The sequence below is a fragment of the Sceloporus occidentalis genome, unplaced genomic scaffold (genome assembly GCF_023333645.1).
Source record: "Sceloporus occidentalis isolate IW3139 unplaced genomic scaffold, rSceOcc1.0.p SCAF_277, whole genome shotgun sequence".
In the NCBI taxonomy this organism is placed as follows: Eukaryota; Metazoa; Chordata; class Lepidosauria; order Squamata; family Phrynosomatidae; genus Sceloporus; species Sceloporus occidentalis.
Window position 1 is genome coordinate 344,519 of NW_028317257.1, and position 25,164 is coordinate 369,682.

The 25,164-nt window shown below is 37.0% G+C and overlaps 1 protein-coding gene across 1 annotated transcript in view; it reads right to left on the reverse strand.

Moving 5' to 3' along the window:
• Nucleotides 1-23,708, reverse strand: part of LOC149275601 (thrombospondin-2-like) — a 32,712-nt gene extending 9,004 nt beyond the window's left edge. The window contains exons 1-13 of the mRNA XM_089504537.1: nucleotides 23,642-23,708; nucleotides 22,454-23,016; nucleotides 21,221-21,305; nucleotides 15,232-15,425; nucleotides 14,942-15,082; nucleotides 13,613-13,706; nucleotides 12,823-12,993; nucleotides 12,015-12,191; nucleotides 11,323-11,496; nucleotides 9,370-9,497; nucleotides 9,134-9,286; nucleotides 7,530-7,748; nucleotides 6,959-7,066 (exon numbers count right to left, since the gene is read on the reverse strand). Coding sequence (XP_089360663.1) covers nucleotides 6,959-7,066; nucleotides 7,530-7,748; nucleotides 9,134-9,286; nucleotides 9,370-9,497; nucleotides 11,323-11,496; nucleotides 12,015-12,191; nucleotides 12,823-12,993; nucleotides 13,613-13,706; nucleotides 14,942-15,082; nucleotides 15,232-15,425; nucleotides 21,221-21,305; nucleotides 22,454-23,016; nucleotides 23,642-23,708 — 2,274 coding nt within the window. The remainder of the gene's footprint in view (nucleotides 1-6,958; nucleotides 7,067-7,529; nucleotides 7,749-9,133; nucleotides 9,287-9,369; nucleotides 9,498-11,322; nucleotides 11,497-12,014; nucleotides 12,192-12,822; nucleotides 12,994-13,612; nucleotides 13,707-14,941; nucleotides 15,083-15,231; nucleotides 15,426-21,220; nucleotides 21,306-22,453; nucleotides 23,017-23,641) is intronic.
• Nucleotides 23,709-25,164: the final 1,456 nt, after the last annotated feature.

The window sequence follows — 25,164 nt, forward strand, 5'->3', positions numbered from 1 at the left end:
TTCCCCAGAGGAACACCATTACTCTGAGAATCGTAGTTGACTTTCACTACGAGGTGTGGTGACATAAGTATTGTGGTCAATGTTTTAGCCAGTTGAACTCTTCCTGTATTACATGTCTTTTGATATGTTAACGAGGGCACACCTACAGTGATTCAATATGCCTGTTGAATGCAAAATCTTAGTTCAGTTTCTCTCTGCCCACCATCCTGCATGGATGGGGTAATCGGTGGTGTGCTGGGTTATGTTGGACCTTTAGGTTGCAGGTTAGTCTTGGAAAGTGTTGCTTTGTATGTTGGGCTGTCACTCATTTATTGTATGTTACTGTGTTTCTGGCTCTTATTAAATATCTGTTAAATGTAGACGAACCTTTGTGAGATATATTTTTATATTTGGTTTAAACACCACATTTGGCGACCACGAATATCAGACTTCTACAGCAGATATTTATGAGGCCAGTGACTAAATCGCATTTTTAGTGCACAGCGCAACTGCAGTGCAGCATTTTCACAAGACAGGGGTGTAATTACTGATTTTAATATATATTGTGCATAATCTTGTTGATGTTTTGTTTGTTTGAAATCTTGGCCTGATTTGTGTATGAGGCCTGGTGATAGTAAGACACTATCCCTCACTGTGGAGATATCTTCAACATCTTTATTGCAAATGGTGTCTTATTCCGTTCTTACATTTGTGCATAATTTTAGTAGCAATTTTATTTGTAATTTTTTTCTTTATACACCAGTTTTAATATCTTTGCCATTGATGGTGGGGTAGGCCTGGTGCATGTGTGAGGCCTAGTTGAATACAAAAACCCTTTGCCTCATGGTGAATTGAATTGTGTGTGGGGGGTTTTGTTTGGTTTTCTCACCATTTTCTTTGTTTCTCATTTCAGGAAAGGAACTTTTCTGTATTCACCTTAGTTAACATATAAGCATTGTTACCATTGTCTGCACTATTTAACCCCTTAAGGACCGGGCTCATTTTTCGTTTTGTACCCTGTGGGACCGAGGCTGTTTTGACACTTTTGTGGTGCTTGTGTTCAGCTGTAATTTTCTCCTCACCCATTTAGTGTACCCACATAAGTTATATATTGTTTTTTTCAGGATGGGCTTTCTTCAGATACCATTATTTTGATCGTATCATCTTATTTACTATAAAAAAATTTAAAAAACATGGTGAAAAATTGAAAAAAAAACACATTTTATGACTTTTATTTGAAAAATCTTTTACTCACCTAAAAAAGCAAGTAAAAAAACTAGCTAAATAGATTCTACTACTTGTCCTGAGTTTAGAAATACCCAATGTTTTTATGTTTTTTTGCTGTTTTTTGTAAGTTATAGGGCAATAAGTACAAGCAGCGTTTTATGATTTCCAAATCTTTTTTAACAAATCTGGTCAGTCTGCCTCCATCTCCTCTTTGGAACATCTTTGAAGCCGGTTAACTCAATTTAACCCATTCAAACCATATATTTTTGAAAACTAGACACCCCAGGGTATTCCAAATGCTGTTATTTTAACCCTTTCCATGCACCAATTATACAACTACACTTTGTCAAACTTTGTAATAGTAATTTTTTTTTTTTTTTTTCCACACAAATTGTACTTTAGTTATAGATATACAGGTGCTGGTATATGTCACTGTCAAACAACACCCCAATGTGTGTTCAGCAACATCTCCTGAGTACAGCGATACCCCACATGCATGGGTTTGTCAGATTGTTTGGCTGGTAAAAGGCTACTTTTGGGGCATGCGTAATTCAGGTGGTCATTTGGTCATTGTGCCTCCCTCTCCTCTTTGGAATATCTTTGAAGCCGGTTAACTCAATTTAACCCATTCAAACCATATATTTTTGAAAACTAGACACCCCAGGGTATTCCAAATGCTGTTATTTTAACCCTTTCCATGCACCAATTATAGAACTACACTTTGTCAAACTTTGTAATAGTAATTTTTTTTATTTTTTTTTCACACAAATTGTACTTTAGTTATAGATATACAGGTCCTGGTATATGCCACTGTCAAACAACACCCCAATGTGTGTTCAGGAACATCTCCTGAGTGCAGTGATACCCGACATGCATGGGTTTGTCGGGTTGTTTCAGATTTAAAATGCCACATTTGGGAAGTGCGCTTTTTTTCTCCATTTTGGTCAGTCTGTACCTATGCCCTATCTTTGAGCTAGGCCACTCCAATTTACCCCATCAGCCATTTTTTTTATATATTAGACACCCCTTGGGTATTTGAAGTGCTTTTTTTTAACTCTTTGTTGAGATTTTTGAGAAATTTTAGCACTTGCTCAAAATAATAAACTTTATTTTTTAATTTTATTTTATTTTTTTAATACTTTTTTTATATTTTTTTTTACACATTTTTCTGGTACTGGATGGTTCATCTAGTGACATCACTGCATAATAATTTTTAAATGTTAGCACATTTTTTTTTAATTTTTTTTTCCATTTTTTATTTATTTTTATTTTTTTTGAATATTTTACTAATCACATAGTGATTAGAAAGCTGGGCTCCATTGACTTGCATGGTTGAATGCAGTACCTGTATTCAACCAGCAAGTGGAGCCAGTTCTCTAGAGGGTCTGGAGACCCTCTAGCAAACTTTTTCGTCTTTATTGTTTTATTTCCCGGGCCGCCGCCATCTTGCTTGATGGCGAAGATCACCGGCAGCGGCGGCTGTGACCGCTCTCCGGAGCGGTCACAGCCCACCCAGAGGTAAGTGTTTGGTGTCGCTGGATGCCTCCTGATCGAGGCATTCCAGCGACACCATTTAAGTTTAGGAGGCGATCGTTGATCGCCTCCTAAACGCTTTTAAAACGGGCGTCCGCCGCCATACAATGTATGGCGGCTGTTGACGCCTCCGGGAGGGGCCAGACATGGCCCCTGATGCTGATCTCGGCCTTGCTGAATGCCTCGACATCGAGGCATTACAGTAACGCCGTTTAAGCGAAGAAAGTGATCGTTGATCACTTTCTAAGCTTATTTTACTTTTTGACGGTTCAGGACCGTCAAAGGTCATTTAGTGACCTTCATGTCATGACGGTCCTGAACCGGCAAAGGTCGCGAAGGGGTTAAAGAAGGTTTCATTTGAATTTGTTTTTGAGAATTAACAGTTTTTTACTGTACAATGGCATTCCCAGGTGCTAACTATTTTTCTGTAGAAGTGCACAATTATTTTAGAAATTATATTCAAAAGCATAATGGTCCATACATGCTCCCAGAACCAATAGATTCAAACTGTGGGGAATATGAAGGATTTATGGATGTTTTAACAAACATTATTAAAGCAAAGCTAAGTGCTAAGAAAAGAAAAAGTTTAATTGCACAATCTGTACTGTCTACAATTGGAGGTTTGGCAGACATGGTACAGAAATTAAAAAAAGAGAATAGGGAATTAGCAGGCAAAATGGAGGAAGCACAAAATAAAAAGGACTGCATTATGCTAGCTGCCTTAAAGACCACCACTATCGTGGATAACTTACAAAAGGAATTAAAAGACATAGAGGAACAGAGGGATACATATTTGGTTAAAATCACTGAACTCCAGAACATGGTAATGGAGTATAAAAATAAAATAAAACCTGAAAACGCAAGGGAAGATTTACATAATAGCCCAAAACTTAATCTTCCACAAGCCCCAATAATTATCTCAGAAAATTTCAATGTGCAACAAATGCCAATAGGTTTTTCTACTCAGACACATCCTTTGTCTATGGCTGAGAAGGATAGTTTCCAAAAATGGTGGGGAAACATGCCAACCAATGATTTTAACAATTTTATACATTGGTTTCAGAGGGGAGCTGAGAAAGCTAGAAAAGGAGGCCTTAAATTAGAGGAATGGACAGAGCTGTTAGAGTATGCTATGGGACCCATAGCTAGTATTTTACTGGGATTTAATGACAGTGTGTCTAAACAGGCAGGAAGAATTGCAGCAAAGCAATTCTATTTACTCAGTGTAGAGAAAGAATTAGCCGGCATTACAATGAAACGAACAGATGGTCCTAGAGAAGTAGCTCATCGAATATTATTCTGGTCTACACTACGCCAGCCACAGCAGCCAATGGTGTTGGGTTCACCAGAACATATATCCAGAGTGTTGGATGCTCTACCCCATGAATGTCAGGAGTTTGTGAGGCTGTTTGACCAAAGGCCCACAGACCTAGAACTGCTGCTAACTAGAGCAGACAAGTGGTGGATTGATCATCTTCACACTGAATATGCGTTTGTTGTCTCAGCAGTGAGACGGTTTCAAAGAGAACCTAGAGATATGAAATGCAAGGAGAATAATTGGAGAAATCGGCAACGGGAGGAGCTTCAGGGAAATAGACATAGATTTAGTCAGAATTGGAGGAGGAAAGAAGGAAATAATTGGAGAAACCAGAGATTTGGAGACTGTAATAATAATGGAAGAAACAGGGAGACTGGTAACTGGAGGAGAAATGAAAAGGAAGATAAGTTTAAAAATCTGAGATGGGAGGAGCCAGAGAAAGACAATAGATACTGGGGGAGTAATAATTGGAATACCAGAAGGATAGGTAATAATTTGGGGAAACAGAGATGGGATGAGCCACAAAGGTACAACTACTACTGGCAAGATAATAACTGGGAAATTAAAAGAGAGAGAGAGGGTTACTGGAGAAATCAGAGATGGGGGAATCCTCAGAGAAATGGCACAAGGCAAAATAATAATTGGAGGAGGAAAGAAGGGGTCAGTAACTATAGGGAACCAAGACAACAAACTGAGAGAATGAGGGGTGGTGTAGAAACATTGGGAAAACAGGCTAGGGAGTTAAAAAGGGGGATCAAGAAAGAGGAAGAAGAGCATAAGAAGTCAGAATTATTGGCAGTGCCTGCATCTGATTTAGATGATGGATTATCTGATTGTTCCTTCAGCTCAGGGTCACAAAGTTATATGAGCGAAGTATTGCCTGGTTGTGAAGAATATTCTGAACAACAATCTCCACAACACAGAACAAACCTAGCAGATCAACTTCTCTTTGGGTCTCAACCTAGACACTAACCCTGCCATCAACCCCACCCTACCCCACAACAATTATTTTTTGATCTTACAGGACATCTCAGAGCTTAAGAGACAGTGGTGATGGACCAGTGGATAAGTATACACTGTATCAAATTGTATTATTGTAAAGGGAAGAAAATCATGGTTTAGGTTAAATGTTAAAAGTTTTTTTAAAGGGGGCGAGTGGGATGCTGAAATACATGTTCATCCCAACATAAAGTAATTAGTTACTGGCAAAACTGAGGAGAATGTGTTCTGGCAATAGTTTATTTTGATGGCCAAAAGAGGGATTGCCAAAAAGACAATATAACTTTTTGATTTTAATATTTATTTTATTCTTTTAAATCCATAGAACCATGAAAGAGTTTACAGTTATAATCCTGGACCACCACTTCATTACCATCACTTCATTTAATTTATGCCTATGCTTTGTATAATAAATGTACTGTAATTTGTGGGTCACGGGTATTGTAAAATACATTGCAGGAAAACTCATGTCGCTGAGGGAATTTATTCCGGAGGGACGGTGGGCTGAATTTTTACCTATAAGGTTTTTTTGCTCCCACTGGGTTTTCTTGCATTTGGGTAGGGGGGAGTATTTAAGATTGTAATGTAAATATGTTGATATATGCATGTTTTAATGTAAAGTGACAGTCCTAGGTCAATTGCAGAAAGACTTACGTCGCTGAGGGAATTTATTCCGGAGGGACGGTGGGCTGAATTTTTACCCAAAGGGTTTTTCGCTCCCACTAGGCTTTCTGCATTAGAGGGGGGATACTTAGAAAATGTGCAACACAAGAGAAAATAAAGTGGGGGAATGTGGTGACATAAGTATTGTGGTCAATGTTTTAGCCAGTTGAACTCTTCCTGTATTACATGTCTTTTGATATGTTAACGAGGGCACACCTACAGTGATTCAATATGCCTGTTGAATGCAAAATCTTAGTTCAGTTTCTCTCTGCCCACCATCCTGCATGGATGGGGTAATCGGTGGTGTGCTGGGTTATGTTGGACCTTTAGGTTGCAGGTTAGTCTTGGAAAGTGTTGCTTTGTATGTTGGGCTGTCACTCATTTATTGTATGTTACTGTGTTTCTGGCTCTTATTAAATATCTGTTAAATGTAGACGAACCTTTGTGAGATATATTTTTATATTTGGTTTAAACACCACACGAGGAAGGTCGTGACAACAGGCAGAGATGTCCCACTGGACCCCTGGTTAACCACTGTGTGGACACACTTCATGAGGCAGACATGTTGGCAGGAGGCAGCCTCACATTTATTGACCACTGGCCTTAGTGTGCCGGGACCTATTTTAACCGCCAGTCTTGCCCTGATGAACAGGATATAGAGTATGATGAATCTTCATCAAAAGGGAATGAGAAAGATCAACAGAGACAGGGCTGACTTTCTTTGAACAGGAAATTGGATATTCACTAAACGTCTAGTCTTGTCATGTTTGAAATGTCATGTCTTCTATTAAGTTGTGTCAGGTTGCAGTTCAAGAAGAAGCAAAGAGATTGAAATGTGTCTTCCCTCTCACTTAAATAGTTTGTAGCATAAGTAAAAGGGTCAGCACTGTTTTTATATACACATGTTTTATACACAATAACACACCAAGAGAAGATCATAGATACATAAAGGCCTTGCTATTCATTTCAAAGAATGCAGGTAATAAAAGTGGGATTTCCTAATACAGCTAGTTTTTAAACCATGGTTACTGGCCACAAAATATGCAGACTATAAGGACAAACAGTGGCTTCCTGTCTAAAATATTATAAAAGCACGGAAAACACTAAAATTACCAAAATGCCCATTACATCTACATACAGAGTTAAACTGCTATAAGTGAGATCCTCCATATAAGTTTAACCTACTGTAATTGGAGGTATTACTGTGTGTTCAAAGTAAAATGTCTATTGTCAACTTACCTTTTCATCATCCACTCCATCATTGTCATCATCTTTATCACAAGCATCACCCATGCCATCCTTGTCAAAGTCTTCTTGTCCTGAGTTTGGCAGAAGGGGACAATTATCCTGTGGGAAAAATAGAAGAAAGTAAGCAAAGGACCCAGTCCAACAAATAGTTTACTGACACTATATATATATATATATATATATGTTTTGTAGTTTCTGCAACTTCAAGCCATGTTATTATTTAACAGTTTAACTTTCACATATAAGAGAATTCAAGCACGATAATAAAACAGACTCCCCTTTATAACATACTGCAAGATCATCATGTATGTCACTGTTACCAGGAAGGAACTACCATATACAAAAATTAAGCAGCCCTTTTAAAGAGCTTACGGACTTCAAAACTAGAAACACCACTATCAGGTACAAAAAGATATTTTTTTTAATGAAACAAAAACAGGTCCTGACAGAGACATAAAAAGATGTAAGTACCTACTGGTACTATTTGTTGCACTTTAGGCTTAGTTAATAAAAATTATATTGTTATCTATTTTTTATCTTTTTTTATATTTTATCTATTTACCTTACTGCAGTGATATGTAGCATTAGTAGCACAGACTAAATCGCTATTTGGCCATCCATCTAAATCTGAGTCTTCCCCACAGATAATACCATCCCCGGCATAACCTGTTCGACATTCGCACTTGTAAGATGGGTCACTGAAGTGGCCAATGTAGATACACTCTGCATATTTGTGGCAGTTGTGAGTTTTGTCTTTGCATGGGTTTATAGGTTCACATTCCTGAAAGTAGATAATTCATATAATTAAATATGTCCCTTTCATCTTCAATGATAAAATAAAAGTATGTGTTAAAGCAGAATTGTATATCTGGAATGTTCAAAAACATCACAATACATACAGGAATCATCTGAGTTTAACATATTTGCTGAAACTACTAAATAAACAACATTTATTTAGCTGACCACGTTCCAATCTCTTCCACCAGAAACTTTCCATTTTCCCCATTCTCCCTGTCAGTCTTCACAGTGTCTGATGACAGATGTTGCTCATTTAAAATGCAGAAAACATTTCATCTCAGGCTGCTAGAGCAATCAATGACACAATGACAGCTACCTTGAAGGCCTTATGACCTTATTTTAAAACAAAGAACACATGCATACCCTTGTGTGGTCCCTAACTGTGCTTGTCAAAATGGTTTCTTTTTATAGTTAGTTTGTGATCTTGTGGCTATCGTTCTGTAAAGGAGGGGTTTCCAAACTACAGCCCACAAGCCACATCCGGCCTGCCACAAGTTTTTATCTGGCCCGCAACAAGTTGCTCAGGCAGCAGGGACAGACTGTCCTACAGGCATACCAGGAAATTTCTTGGTAGTGCGCCTCACCCTTGGGCCCGTCTTGAGTCCGCCCCTATATGAATATTTGATATTTGATATCTCCCATCCACTGTATATGTGCAAGTCGGCGCCTCTCATATCATATGCAGCCGCTCATGGGCAGGCTCGCAGAGCAAGACCGCAAAGCAGGCAGACTGACACACTCGGCCAGGGACAGTTAAAAACAATACGAATCAGGGCATGCTGGGGAAGGGTATGCAGGGGAAATAATAAAGGGTACAGAGATGGAGGAGGATGATTTTGGTGCAATATGGGTTGATGATAGGGATTGGAAATGATGGTGGGGAAGAACATGTTGATGATGGTGGGAGGTATGAATATGGGGACATGACTTACATGAATTATCATGTGGGTTGGTGTAATGATGATCAGGGGCAGCTCTACACTTACATATACACACACAAATATTCTAACACCTTGCACATACATACACACACAGACACTCCAACACTATAAACTTACACATACATATGCACTTTTTAATTAAAATTGAAGATCTTCTTAGGATATTTATTTTTAAAAAATGTTATAGGCTTTTTTGCTACATTGTGTTTCTCACTTTACACCTGCAATGCTGATTACCCCAAAAATAACCCCCAAAAAGTTATTCATTCATTTATAAAACTATTTTTTTTCTTTGGCCTGCAAAAGCGTATAAAATATACTAGTATGTGGCCCTTGTACTGAAATGTTTGGAGACCCCTGCTTTAAATTGTACTACACAGAAATGTGGCTTTCAGATTCTTCAATTAGTACTGTAAGCTACACATACTTGCTTTTTCTGCTTGGCTACTTCTAGCCCGACACCAAAAGGCTGGTTACCCTTGTACCGTGGTGGACATGGAAGACAGTGGAAGCCAGGATCTGTATTTACGCAGCGATGAACTCCACCGATTTTGAAGCAGGCATCGGTTACCAATGCACACTGGTAAGAAAGGAATAACTCTTGAGTATTTGGGGAAAAACACATTCAACAGACAACAAATATTGCTAAACAGAAGGTTATACCTCATCCAGATCCTCACAAAATGTTCCATTACCAATGTAGCCTGCAGGACATGCACCACATGACCAAGACCCATCAGGGTAGCTATTACACTCTGCTCCATGGAAACAAGGATTGGACAGACATCCATCTAATAATCAAAATGAAAAGATTGTGTTCATAAAACAATGACGCTTCAACCTAGGAAGTATTTCACTTAAACAGATGACCGACTAACTCATAGGTAATGGGAATTAATCTTGTGTTCCTATAACGCTTTCTACTTGTGGTAGAATCCAGTGCCTTATTAAGGAATCATAATGTTTCCTGAAGTAGGGGTTTTTAATGTTTAACCAAGCTGAAAATACATTGTAAAAAACCCAAACAATAATATACACAAATGTTCTTTAAAAATGCTATGTAGGTGAGGAGTATGGAACAACATGAGTGGGCCACATGTATAAATGGGTGAAGCATGTTTGAAAATGAAAAAAAAGAATTGTGTGAAAAGCAGAGCAAACTGACTTTTATTGATACCTTGGGGGGTTATGTATAAGAATATTCTGTTGAAAAGTGGTTTTATCATAGCTGCTGGCGGATTGTCCTAATATTTTGTTTAAATATCTATAAAACTCTAGTACTAATCAGCCAAGAAATAAAACTAAGGATACAGTAAATTACCTAAGATAAACAACATTAAAACAACATCCTCTATTATGATTTATACAAGGATTCTGAGATAAACCTCATGGTATGTTTATCAAATGTAATTTAATCTAGCTGTTTACTCCATACTAGTATTGTATTTAGCCATGAAAGTAAAACTCTTTATATAGACCCTATTTCCCCAGAGGTATTTTGTAACAATGTCTAACAATAATGGAGTGAGTCATGGGTAACAGAATCTGCTTTCTATGCGCTTTATATGATCATCAGAATACTGCTAAGCTAAGCACTGTAATATGAGAAAGGCATTCTTTGATGAAACTGTATAATATTAGCTCATATTACAAAAAGTAACAATGTGTGTGCGTCTGAATTATTTGTTGAACGAGATCCTTCTGAAATCGGTACAAAATGCATTAGCAGCTCCAAGAAAATGAAGTAATGAGGTGTGGTGAGTTTCACTTGAGTGGAACCTGTGAACTTAATTCACACTTGAGTTACTGGTAATTTAGTCACTAAGACACAGTTTTAGGAAACAATCCACAGTCCCATGAAGCCTCACCAATAAAGAATGCATATTAAAATACTCTGTAAATGCTTCAATATGCATTTTTACCTGTAAAAATAAAGCCATTTACCTTTAGAAGAAGATGCACCCAAGAGCTGCAGTGTGCCACACCCCTGCTTCAGGTAGCCCCTTAATGGCAAGAAAGCGCTCCTACTGAATTCAAAGGAAGTGCTTTCTGTGCATAAGCACGGGTGGGGTGGTGTTGTTAGACCCCATGGAATTCCCATGCTAGCGGTCAGCATTGAGTATGTGTGCAATGACACATGGGAGATGTGTTCAGCCAAACACATCTCCTGCAAGCCAAGTTGCTGAGGGGTTTGGACATAGTGTGAATGCACAATGTAGATTCTAATGAATCATATAGGCATTAGAATGTCCTTCAGAGACACGCTAGTCTGCATCAGAAACGCAAGAATATTTTCTAAATTACCTAAAAAAAAAATTCCAGCACAATAAATACATTTTAGGTGGAAATTGTAGTCCAGTTTGGGATGTTTTCTTTATTAGAGTATGAAATTCAGCTCCACTGAAATGTTTCCTTAATATGAATTCTATCACAGACAAAACCAAAATTATTTTAATATGGCTGCGTTTTACAGAAACAAGGTAAAGCATTATGAAATAGGTTCACATGATTTTTCTAGCAATGACAATTGCTAAATTATTAATACACTGAAAAAAATAACACATAATTTTATAAAATGAGAGCTCAGATAAACCTACGTAATACTGATTTACTTACCAATAGGGCAGTCTTGCTTATTGCATATATCCTTCTCTTTGGTATCTCCTGTACACTTCTTCCCACCATACTGTGGTTTTGGGTTATTACAAAGTCGAGACCTATCTCGTAATCCTCCTCCACAGGTGACACTACAACTGGACCACGGAGACCAAGGACCCCATTGACCATTAACTGTAAGAGAAGGAATTGTATTGTTACATTTTGTCTAAGCACAGAATGTTATAAAGTCAATGAACCATTTCCATATGGGTCTTATCCCTACGCACATAGTAACAGATTTTAGTGTATCAGATAACAGTACATTCAACCAGTTAAGTTAAAGTACATTTGCCGGTTTCCCTAATCCTATAGGTTAAAGTTCAGTAGACTAAACAACATGATGGTGTGCATCAATCTAAACTAGAATCTCACCTATTGACACCTTAACTTACTTTTCATGGAATTATTCTCCCTCCTCAATAAAATTTTCCTCCCCTTTGTTAATTTAACAGTCTCACCAAGGATCAAGGTACATAAAAGTACTTTAATACTTTATGCCCTCCCCAGAAGCAACTACTTACATAATCTCAAGATTCAATTATGGCTGCTAGAGGTAGCCAATAAATAGAAAGAAATGTATCAAATGCTTCGGTTGCCTCTCCTGGTATACTTACTATATAAATATAGGTATATATTGTAGTGAATCTTACTTGGACATGGCACTCCTTCACATTGTTTGGTTTCACGTCCAGCTCCTGTGCAGTTCTTTCCTCCTAGTTGTGGTTTAGGAGAGTTGCACAAGCGAATGCGAGTAATGTTACCAATACCGCATGTGACAGAACAAGCAGACCAGGGAGACCAATGACTCCATCCTCCATCCTGACGTACTTTTAAAAAAAAAACCAAAAAACTATTGTTAAAATGTAACAATGATAACATTTCATGGGATAGTTGAGGCAATTCTTTACTTTATAACAAAATACTAATCTATCAAACTGTTCCTTGGGGCTCCAGTAAACACCTGAAACAGTCCAAATGCATCCTGATGTCTTGAAAAATCAGCAACTTGACTAAAGACTTCCTGCAAGAATGCTTTAAATTGAATTTTCATTACCATGTTACAAAATGAATGCTCGGATTTAGTTTCCCTAATCATATATCTTCTTTAAGCAAAGAAGACATAATTGCCAGAGAGTCATTTTGAAAGATGATATCCCAAGCATTTCTCAAGAATGTGTGAAGACACTTGTCAGTTTTCACAGTCAACATATAGCATCTTGTGAAAGACATCTCTTGTTGCTACTAAATTACATGATCCACATTTTACCAGAGACCCACTGAACTTTTTATTTAATTCTATTATTTTTTGGAATATGAGACACACTTAAGTATAAGATGAATCAAAGTTGTTGGAACAAAAAAATTAAGAAAAAATATTTCAGTGCAAATTTGGAATTTACATAAAGGTTCCAGCACTTTGGATGTGTCATGGATGTGTGGTTTTCTCCCTAAACTTACTTCGGAGGTCACATTTGCCAAGGTTACATGTCCTGGTTTGGATTGATGAACCTGCGCAAGTGCTACTGGTGGCATCACATGATCTTCCACGCTGCTGAGTTCCAGAGCCACAAGTGACTGAGCATTCTGTCCACTCAGACCATGGAGACCAACCAGCTTCACTATCCATGGCTAGAAAAAATGATAAATAAAATATAAGTACATTATAAGCAGGTTATACACATAAATACTTACACAAGTCATTTAAATAAGTCCTTTCTGCTAACAGCAATTGTTCCTTACTACCTTTCCAACATTTCTTTAATTCTAGATATCTCAGAATACAAGCTACAATCACATTATGCTAAAATATTTGTAAAGTTGTAAAGGTGGTGTAACTACTAGAGGAGCCAATGTAATTTTCTAGCTCCACTTAGATTCAGAATGAAATTTTAGGCTCAACTTTGTACATGTATGACTTCCAGGAAGCACTATGTGGATATTAGTATTTCTCCACAGACCAAGATTACATACATTATTGATGTTCTTTTTAAAAAATATATACACAAAAGAATAATAACTGTTTTGTTAAATATCTTGGAAACTCTTTACATTCATATGTCATTACATGTAATTCATTCAAAGTAGATCCTTTAAATTAGAAGTGGAATGAATAGTAATCTTGTAAGAGCTGAAAAGCCACATGTTGACCACACGCAGTAAAAATACCTCCCTTGCTAGACTATGTAATGAATTGTGTTATAGTTCAAATTGCTAATCTTGAAAGTTCACAGCAGGGAATGAAACTTACGAAAGCAGACTGGACAACACTCTCCCTCAATGAAAGAAGGGCTATCGCAATGCACAGCTGGGCATGTGATCTGATGACACACGGTTTTGGAATTCTGCATGGGATATAAAAATAATTGTAACCACACTTTAAATAATGAAGGAGTGACAGAGGCCTGCAACGATACACACAACACTTTTCAGACAAATATGCAATGTAAAAATAGTCTTTGTGGTGTAAGGAGTATAGTAATTATCACGACCTGTAGTCAGGATATAAGTTCAGCTGCAATGGCAATATATAATTTCGCCTACTAGGCATTGCACAAAAAAATCTTACACAAAATTCAACATGCATTAAAAGAGGCAACTTGAGGTTATGTATGAAAAATTATTCTGGTGCAAAGTTTGGAAAGTGGTATTAACACCACGGCAACCAACTGAATAGCCCAAACAGTTGGTTGCTATGGTGATAAAACCAGCAGTGTATTTACTTTCACTAGTAAATAAGTGCCAGGATATGATGTAGTGCTTTCTAATACAATCTATGGAGTCTGTACTGAGCCAACACAGCCGTCATAGTTTAAATAGGCTGGTTGAGAAGGGGGACACCAGGGAGTTATCTGTCCCGCCGCCCCTCCGTTTTGCAGTAAGGGGACTGCCGCCCACTGGATATTTAAAATTTCCACCAGGATCACGTTTTACTATCCTCATTGTATATTTTTTCAAACATTTGCCATTTCCTCTTATTCTAGCAGCCTTAGAACAAACATAAGTAGTTTTTTTTGAAAGCTCATGCTCTCTTTTCTTTTTTTCCTGCACTAGTTTAATATTTTTTTTTCCAACAAAAATGTCCTAAAACGTCCTAATGATTAGGCAATATACTAAAGCCTGCAATTGCGTTGTCTAAAAAAATATCTAAAACAATCTGTTTCCGTTTTACTTTTAATTGTTATGTTTCAACCCAGATTCCATTTCCAAAATGTTATTTATTTTTAACAAAGACAGATTTAAATCACATATAATATTTTCCAGAGCATTTTAGCAACTGTTGTAGTTTATAAACATAAGTTGGTTTAAACAATTTAACTTACCGTCTGGATCTTATTATCACTATACAGTAAAGGTTAAACAGACATCTTACTGTTACAAGATATGGCTGCCACCAACCTGTATACTTTTTGATAATGATGAAAGATGGTCAAAAAGTGTGTACATGTTTTTTTATACAAAGCACAATCTTATTTACCCTGCATATGCAATCGAATGATACTGCTTACTGATAATTGGAAAGTATAGTATATAAATCTGCCATTTATGTAATTACATATGAAGACTGGGAAAGTCTTACCTGACAGGTACATTTTGTGCAGCTGTCCACAATCCAGTCTTCGTTATCTGAAAAGAGGCGTCCATCTTGCCAACACATGGACTGGTTCTTCATGGTCTTGTTAGGCCCAATCAGTTCCCACAACACTTGGTTCTCTTCAGACTGAAATAAAACATTTTGCTTACACTCAATTTAAGGTAGGCTTCTAGAGCAGTATATTAAAAAATACTAATGATATGATGTATATTAGTCATGTAGTCATGTATTTGCAACTATTAAAACATATTAATCTGTAGTTATATTGAACATACCACTTTTTGTAGGTTATCAAGGAGGTTGTTAACAACAATCCGTAGGCCAGACAACTCCGTAAACATGGTTCCTAATTCCTCACAGGATCGGTCACAGAAGTCCACTTGTCGGTCTGTCTTCTGCCCAACATACTCTGTGCTAATGGGGTTGAGGTGCAGAATTTCAGTTTTCTCACTAATGCTGTTAACATCACCTACAAGAAAGGGAAATAAAGGTATTTTTGATGTGTACTTAGCTCCAAAATTTCTGTCCCTGATTTGAATATTTTGAATCCACATGCAAAAGAACACTAGTAGTGAAGAAGGAAATGGTTTGAGTGGGGCATCAGATGTTTTGCATTAAGAGTTTCTCTTGGTCTCCAAGTCATGTTAAATTACGTCAACAGAACTTTGTCAGAGAAAAATACCATGAAACTAAATGACACAAACAGAGACTGAAAATTCCTTGACAAGTTACACACATTGCATAAACTTTTTTTATGCGTTGTTTGACAAAAGCCCATTTTTTTAATACTTTTTCAAGACAATGTTGTTATATTAAATTAAATGTCTGACAAAATATATTTGTGAATATTATTAATTTACCAGTATTTTCAAAATTAAAACCAGGAACAATATTTTAAAAAGAATGCAATTGCATCCAAATATCTGTTTTTAAATTAATGACTTTTAAAGAAACAATAATTTTAACTAAATCCAAACTTTTGGATTACATTGTGTTAAATGTGGGACAAAACTGATGGAACATTTGGAAAAATTCAGACCTTTGGTTGGGCTATAAATGTTGCCCATGCATGGTTAGACTGAGATAAACTCAGTTATTTGGGTTTTCAAAGACTTTCCAACCATAAACAGGATAGGGAGACCATAAACAGGAATTGTTTTTACTTGAGAATCAATCTGAGGTACAGTGACTACATTTTATAATTATGATTGTTTCCGGTTAAATGGAAAGTGGCTCCAAACAGAGTGGGGCCCCAGTCGATATGGCTTCAGGAAGGGCATGTCAATGAAGTCCTTCCAAAACATCAGTACTGCCATGTAAGGGTCCTGCACGAAGCTATCATAAAGCTCTGCACTGAAAGTGTTAAACAGAATGCTTAAAGATTCCAACTGCAATACGTGTTGTTGAAATTAAGGTACTCTTTGTGGAGCAATTACATCTACCGACAGCAAAATAGAAGGAGCCTTGGCAATCAGGGACAAGTCCATAAATCAGAGGAACTGTCCATTGTGGTCAACCTAGAGCACTTATAGTGATGTTTCCTCAACTCATAACAATTCAGCAAAAAAAACCTTAAACCTGGTTTTATAACAATGCAAATTATTAAGATTTGTTTATTCTCTTTGCCCTAGTCTCAGACATCTCTAAACTTTTTAAATGGCTTCAAATTAGCATTGATATTTCATACTATATGTTTTTCTTACAGATGTAAACCACAAATCCATCTGCCAGAAGATGTCCTTTTCTTTACTTTTGTTGTGTTTTGTAGCTTTATTCTCGTCAGTGTTATCACCATGGCAACTGTCCTCGCCACAGGAAACAAAGAGGTTTAAATGTCCATTCAGTCATAGAAACAATGAGCTCTAGAAGACTTATGAATATTCATATGCATTCTACGGATGTCACATGAAATCCCAATACACATTAATTTCTGCATTTACCAACATTTCACAATACAAGATGTTTGATTGTCAGCAGTTATTGTAAAAACATTTGAAAGCAGTGTATTGCCATAGAAACAGCTTTAAAATATTTACTTGTCTTGAATTTGTAGATTCGTTTATATGCCATTCGCCAACATTTAACCTATTAAACCCGCCAAAACAACTTATTTGCTCAGGATATCTAGATGCAGACTGATTTTATTTACCTTTTGTAATTACCAAAGTAATGGTAAACTTATAGTATGAAATGCATTTGATGATGGCCCCGACCTTACTTGCTACCACCATAACTACCCCCATAATTCCAACATCTTTTAAATAGAGAGAGACTATTCACTTTTTGCCCCTTCTGCTTTAGCCCTATTATGGGACAGTGTGGTAAATTATGTTAACTAGCCTGTTCTATGTGCAACAAATTTGTAATCTATCCCCAAAAGCATGCAATTCATATAAGCAAATACATTTAGAAGAGAGTTGGGGCAGCCAGTCACAGAGTTCAGTTAGCAAATATGTGAGCTCTACAGCACATATGCAGGAAGTATATTTAAGTACATTTCCTACTTTCAGCAGAGGCAGCCAAGGGGAGGAGACAATGATACAGAACTTTAAAATACATGCACCGAATTGCATGTAGTAAAAATGCATTGGAATCCGTAAAAAAGACTGGAGTGCTCTTTTAACACAGGGTTACCACAAATGAAGCTGCAGTCACTCGCAGCTGCTGTGAAAGTACTGGGATGTTCAGGCTAATATTCCTTTCTATACCAATCCTATTAATTTATACACAAACACAGACTTTATAGTGTTACAGGACATCCAGTATATTAATCTGGATCTTATGCACATTTTTTTTTAGTGATCAAGAACTTTATAGCCTTCCAACTACTAATGATTAAAAACATATGCATCTCTCATAATTTACACACACACAGCATAGACTTATAAAATTATCAAGCAGGGAGCCTTTGCCGTCTGATGTACTTTATTACCTTATTTTTATTCCTACTGCCATTCCGTAGTCGCCAACAGTTTGAAACATTTAAATATAATCCTTGGAGTTTGATTTAGACTAGTATTTAAACACATGCACAAAGTTGTCACATTATTTTAGCCCAACAAATAATTATGTTTCATGCTACTGTACTTCATACTACTGTTATTGTGATTTTGTTATGATTAGTTTGAAATAAGGCAGTATTAAGATACCTTACATGATACTACATATAGACAGCGCACTTAAACATTTATTGTTGGCACTGCTGCACACAATACTAGCGACTATTAATTACTACTGCAATGTTAATAACGTATATGGAACACATTGTTCCGGGAATTTTGTTGTGTAAGAAAATGTTAGGATGTATGTATCAATCACACAATCTAAAAACTACAGTACGTCAACCTAAAGTCAAACAGGACTCAAAAGGTAGACTTCTAATAGCATTATGCATTCCCATAGTTGGCCATAACTGTTAACAATGGTTAATTAAAAACCTTGATTTTACTGATATTATTTTATCTGTTTTATAGCCCAAGCAATATATATGTGACAATTTGGCATTAAAGTTTTAACGTGCCTGAACACCAAAGTTGTCTTGAAAGCTTGCACTGTAGTACTAAAGGTAACATCATTACTTCTTTAGCCCAAACATTTTACCAAGTAGGTTATGGCTACGTTAATTCCAGATCTAAAATGTGTTTTATTTCAATATATTTTGGATGCAGTTAAGAGTGTGGGTGCCTGGAGAGTTCTGGGGGTTCCTGGGGTTCCAATACTCAGCCTACTACCTTTTAATCTGTGTGATGCTATTAAACCTTGACATATTTGTTTTATAGCAATCACCATTTTTCAGCATCTAAAAAAATGCAGACGTATAAAACAGCAGTGTCATAGCCAAGGCAGAATTTGTTTTTAGAAGCAAATTTTGGCCTTTCCCGTAACAATTCTAGAAAAATGAAAGAGTCATAAATCACTCAGGCATTCAATGATAACAACACATTTTACATCCCTCCAGTCTTGTGTCCTCAAGAGCTTAACATATTGTCTTCATTCTTTTTCATTGATAGATCCCAAGGGATCCTAAAGTGCAGAAATCCAAGTATTTCCCTTGGAGACCAATATGTCTTCAGTTGACATATATTAACAAAAACTATGTTGCCTAACATATGGGTAACCTAACACTAAAAAAGGTATTTATAAAGAAAACAGACAAGATAGAGAGCAGGGAGTTCTCCAGTTGTAATGAAATTAAAACTCTTAATACTAGCATATCATTGGCTTGTGAATCATCCCAGTAGCCACAGTATCTTTTTGAACAGGATATTATGCATTAGGTTATTACAATAGGTTTTAACAAGGTAAATGCCGTAGACCAATATATATACACCAAATCCTGGCTGGGACCCACACGTCAACAGTACAAAAGTACGAGCCATTGCTGAACCTCCTTTAATATTTTGGTCCTCATTCACGTAATGGGTTTTGTTATGTTGGGGGCTTGGAACACATCTATCATGTCTAGTGGTTGAAGCCAGAATCATAGGTGCTAAGTGTCCCAACCTGGCAGGCATCTAATAGTTTGCATACATTGATATGTTCAACATAAGATTAGACATACAACAGAAACGATGAAAATATTGTAATTGAAGAGTGGTAAAACAAATAAAATCCTCATATTTTATTTCCATAATCATAGGATTATTTTTATAAGACTGTACAAAATACTAAAAGTAAAAAAACTGCAAGAATATTCATGATATTTACATGGTTTTACTTATTACAAATACGTTTATGATTTTGAATAGCTGCTGACACAATCCTTCTATTGTTTAAATGTAGCAATTACTTGTCTTGAAAGGATGGCTGGGATTGCAGCTAATATTAATCTGTTATCTTTAATGTGCATAGACAAGACCATCAGTATCTTATTTTTCCTCTTATCTTTCAATAGTCAAATTATTTTAAAGATGATTAAGGTTCCTGTGGAATTACAACCTTCACATTTCATTGCTCTTAGACAAAGAATACAGGAGAGGGATCATTGCCCCTTGACCTACTGACAAGGCCCAGAAAAAACGCTCCTGTAGGGAATAAAGTTGATGAACAATCTTGCATTAAATCTACAAATACCCCGGTAAGCACTGGCATGTTAAACTATTTGAAACATTCAGCATGCTTAATAGTGTTTTCTTTTGGCATCTAAACCTGAACATTTCTGCTTCAGATACATGAACCTAACAACACTTGATAATGTTATAATGTTAGATTTATACTGAGTCTCCTAACTTTGTATCCTGTACCTTTTACTGAGTCATCTATGTGGAAGCATAATAAAAATATGGAGCATACTGACAGAAAAAAAATAATCAAAGAGAGGGTTTAATGGGCCTTTGGAGCTGTTCTTTCATTTTCTGAGGCTATCCAATTTATTATTTAGAGGAGTGATTCACTTTCTTAAAGGGGCACTGAAGCCATCATTTGTACTCCCAAATCGATATTTGTGAAATTACTTTGCACACTAAGTTGCCTGTGATGTAATTGGTGCAGCGTTCAGACCTCCAGTATACTTCAAGGACACGGGAATAATGCATAATGTTTTCCAAAAATATAATGGAAAAAATTGAAGGGTTCTCTTTGATGCATATGATAGCCATATGTCTATTAAATAATGTTTTTCTCTCTCACGATTCATTGCTAAGAACAAATCTCTTCCTATGCCTTTGCCTCTCCTACCCAATAAATGGGGAAATGTATCTTAATTTCCTGTTCTCAAGGTCTGCATGACTATTACTCCCAATTAAGTTATCTTAACGATTGTTAAAGTGTCAACTGTTAATGACTGGTTGAGGCAGCCCTAAAGAGTGGAGAAGAGAGAACTTCAAGACAAGAAGATGAATAGATAGTGCTGGCTTTGCCACTCTAAAACAGATTTCAGCTTCCATGAGAAAAACTTTTCATCTCAAAAACCAAAAATACAAACTATAGGTAGTTTTAATAAATTAATTTAGTTAAGAACGAAATGCAGTAATGGTGACATTTCCCCTTTAAGGCATATACATTACTAAACATTTCAACGGTGATCATTTACCTCATCAATCCTACTTAAATTGCATTCTGTATACTGACAAAATAATAAAATTCAAACCTCATTTAACAAGCTAATGATGTGTTACGTGCCCTCAAGGTAGATATTTAACAATTGCAACAAGAAAAGTGTAGAGGTCACACATCAGTGAAGAGAGAAAAAAGATTAGACAACTAAATTACTGGTATCAAATTACGGAAGACTTGACTGTTTGGTATGCATGGAAGTATTTGTACCTGTGTGGCTTAATTGACAGCCTTTCTTCTTTAGAACATCTTCGACTGGAGTATCAAAAATTAAGTGAACATTTTGAAGCAGTCCCTAAAAAATTAATTAGAAATACATTAATACAGACTATACAGTTGCATTGTTTAGCAACGCAAGGCACATATTTAAAAACACTTAACCTCCCAGTGTCAATTATAAAGCACAATGTATATGTAATATATATATATATATATATATATATATATATATATATGTATGTAAGTGCTAATTTTTTTTTGATTTTTGAAGTTCACCAGTTGGAATTGACTGAAAGGCAAGATATTGGGTAGATATTGGTAATCCAAACCATGCCATTGTTAGCACCATTTTGAACTGAGGAGTCTCCAGGATGACCCTCCACAATGACAGCAGGTGACTGTTAAGTTAAGACCAGTTCATGGGTAGATCTTAAAGGCGCAAAGTGTTGTTTAATGAAATCTGTGGAGTGTAACTAAGCTCATCGGGGAGGTCAAAAATCTCCTTGTAACCAGCCCATTGTGCACTGGGACCTTTGGGGGGGGGGCTTGATCAATTGAGAGGGCCTCTCTAGGCCTAGTCGGCCTAGTCCTGGACACGCCACTCGCTACACATACACAAATGTATATAACTACAGATATTTTCACACTTATTTAAGGAGACATTCAGCTGTGAAGGCTACTTTGCAACAATGTGACCATAACAATAGAGCAAAAAAAAAAGTACACATAACTGTATGGAAAGTTACTCTAGAATACAATAGAAACAAAGAAAAATACTAGGGGGATGTAGATATAACTGTGACAAGGGTGTTAGTCTCAGCTCCCTTGAAACAGCAATTACAAATTTATGTGAATTTTATATAAAACATTGGTACTGACGCACATGCTCTTTGTACAGTGGTGCAATTCTATATTATTTTCATTTAATCATTTACAATATTGTAACTATCATGCGCAGAAGACTCATCTATCTACAGTCAACAGGTTGTCACAGGGAAAGTAAAAAAGGTTGATATACTGCTTGTTTAGCTGCAAAAAGGCTTACATTGTTTGCTTTAGTGACTGCTCTTTAAAAGTGTAACCTCAGCCACTTAGGGATCTTAATATTTTACCAAAAAGGCTTCCAGTGTGTCTGCAAGGCTTGGAATAGAAAACTTCACATTCTGTTTTGCCAGCATTTCTGGTTCTGGATGTCCTACAAAAATAAATGAAACATTTGCTTACCCTAAAGTGGTTTTCTCTTATTGAACCCTTAGCCAAATACATTTTGTTGTTGTTATCAGCATTTAAATGTTCAAAGAATGGCTCCTCCAAGCGGAAGCTGTCAATGAGATCACAGCCAACGTAGAGATTGAAGTTTTCACCCGTCACCTGAACAGTAATATTTTTCCACTGTGAGTCTGCCAGGTCCACGTCTTCCAAGGATATAACATTCTGGGACCCCTCTACCCAATAAATTAGGTCCAGAGTATTGGCTCTCCCATTTGAAACAAGCTCAAATAGTCTGTTGGAGATGCCAGGACCTTCCATAGCAATTATGGTTCCCCTGTTTTGTTTATCTTGCCTGAAAGTGGCTGTGAGAATGAAACCTTCATTTAGCTGCATCAGCGCAATAATCTGCTTCATCTTTTCAGCATTAACGGGAGGTATTTGATCAAATCGAAGGAATCTATATGCGGGGGAACCTTGATCCGGCCCCCGGAACATTTTGGCTCCTACTGTCTTTCTGTTTATATTGCTGATTCCGATTAGATCAAATGTTGTTTCATCTTCTTTTTCCTCTTCATCTAAAAATACAACATATTGTTAGAAATGTTATGTGCCAATGGTAACAATCTGCTAATGTAATAACCAGTTAACCCATTGTTTTATACAACTTTTAGGACAATGATTACACTTCCATCCACAAATTTCATTGAACTGGCGTACTGAATCTTTTGTGGACTAAATTCAATGCTACTTCTCTCCTTTATCTGATGACAAAAGATGGGAACTAAGGGCCTGACATAATAATAAGATGGTAAACCCTCCCCCTTCTATTACACTTTTTTCTATTTTGCACATTACAAAAAAGATGAAATCGCTAAAGCACAAGCTGGTAGGTAGGTTAGCAGCAGAGTTGCAATTTCAACTCGCCAACTTCATTATCATTGATCAAGCCCTGTGAGCCTCTCCCGTAAGAAGAGCTTGGTCTATCAGCATAAGGCATTGAGAAATCAGGGAGATTTCCTGATTTCACCGATTTAACTCTACATTATACAGGGCCGCCCAGTCCCTTGTGCAGAAGAAGCTCACCGGTGCTAATCCTGAAAGGTAAGGTCAATGAGCTGACCCTCTACATAAACATGTGGAAATTTAATATTGTCATACTTTGTAAATAAATTGTTTTCTTTTGTAATATATATCTATTACCTTGAGCGTGAAGTGAAAAACAGCAAGATAGCAAGATGGATAACCACAACAGTCTTCTCTGTAGCATAACTCCTAGAAAAAGCATAGTCAGGGAATTAGCACATAACTCAGTAGAGATATATTGAGCGCGTGATAACTGAACATCAATTAGAGCTGTGTTTTCAACCAAATGGGCAGGCATATGAATCCTTGCAAAACCTCAGACAGGCACAACAAATTCAACAATGAAAAGTGGTATCCCCATTCCCATTATCTTTGGTAGTACTATGCAACTAATACATAAATTAATTTATAGAATTCCTCAGTATCATATATTACCTATACAAGATTTGTACCCTGATTAAGGCAGATCCACCTATAACCTACTTGTCTCCTGCTGTTCCAGGACTAAACTGGACTGATGCAAAACGGTCCAGTTTCCAAATGTTCAGCCAATGATTTTCACAAGGGTTTATTTATATAGGCACAGTAAAGTCACATAAAAAACCTTACATTCACAGCAGCATTCATACACATATGTTTTGAGTCTGCAGAACCTATTTTTGGCATCTGTGACATAGCTTCTGTCTTTGTCAATGCTTTTTGGGAAGCAGTCACTCAATAAAGTGTGACCCCTGCAGTAGCCTCACAGTAGCACCTGCAGTTTGTGAATGGGGTGGCCATGCAGGATCAGGGTTAGGTGGGCTGGATTAGGGATGGTTTCAATAGCTGTTTTAAGACACATAATTTTCACAAATTGCTGTCCAGCGTAGCATGCCTAACTGTCCTGCTTTGCTACTCTAGCCTGCTGTCCCCACCGAGCTCTAGCTCTGTCCCACTCGATGGGACATCGGGGATACAGGACCACAATCTCGATTTCATTGACCAGTGTCTGTGACACTAGAGAATGTATACTACGCATGTGCAGAATTTTGAACATGCACTGACAATCTGCCTCCCAAGCCCAACCTCCTGACGTACAGATTCGATGGGAGTAGAAGTTTGCGAGGTATGATGTAGGTAAATTGTGGGACGGCTAACCTCATAGAAGGGAATCATAGATCTAGTCTGCCCATTTTTCTTGACATAGAGACTCAGTCCTTAATCAGTCCTTGGTCTTGTCTTAGGTTCAGAATATCTTCATGCGTATTCCATGTACGTTTAAATTCCCTCACTGTATTAGCCTCAACCACTTCTGATGAGAGGCTGTTCTACTTACCTAACCACCCTCTCACTACAGATGGGCCAAGGTTGTCACTTGTGGATAACAGAGCTTCTCTATCTAAAGATCGAACGTTATGGAGATTTTTGGTTTTGATTTCTTTTATATATGAATAGAAAATATCAGTGAAGTTGGGTCCAGCCTCTAGTTTGAGAAGTAGGAAACGGTATCACCGTATATTGGCTGCAAGATCTGCTCTTTTATGGGTTCACCGGTAAAGCCATTTCAAAAGGACAGACGTGCCCCCTCGCAAAACCACTTCTTCATAAGAGGGAGCGCTCCATGTAGCCTACCCTAGGAAATTCCCATGTATCGCCTATGA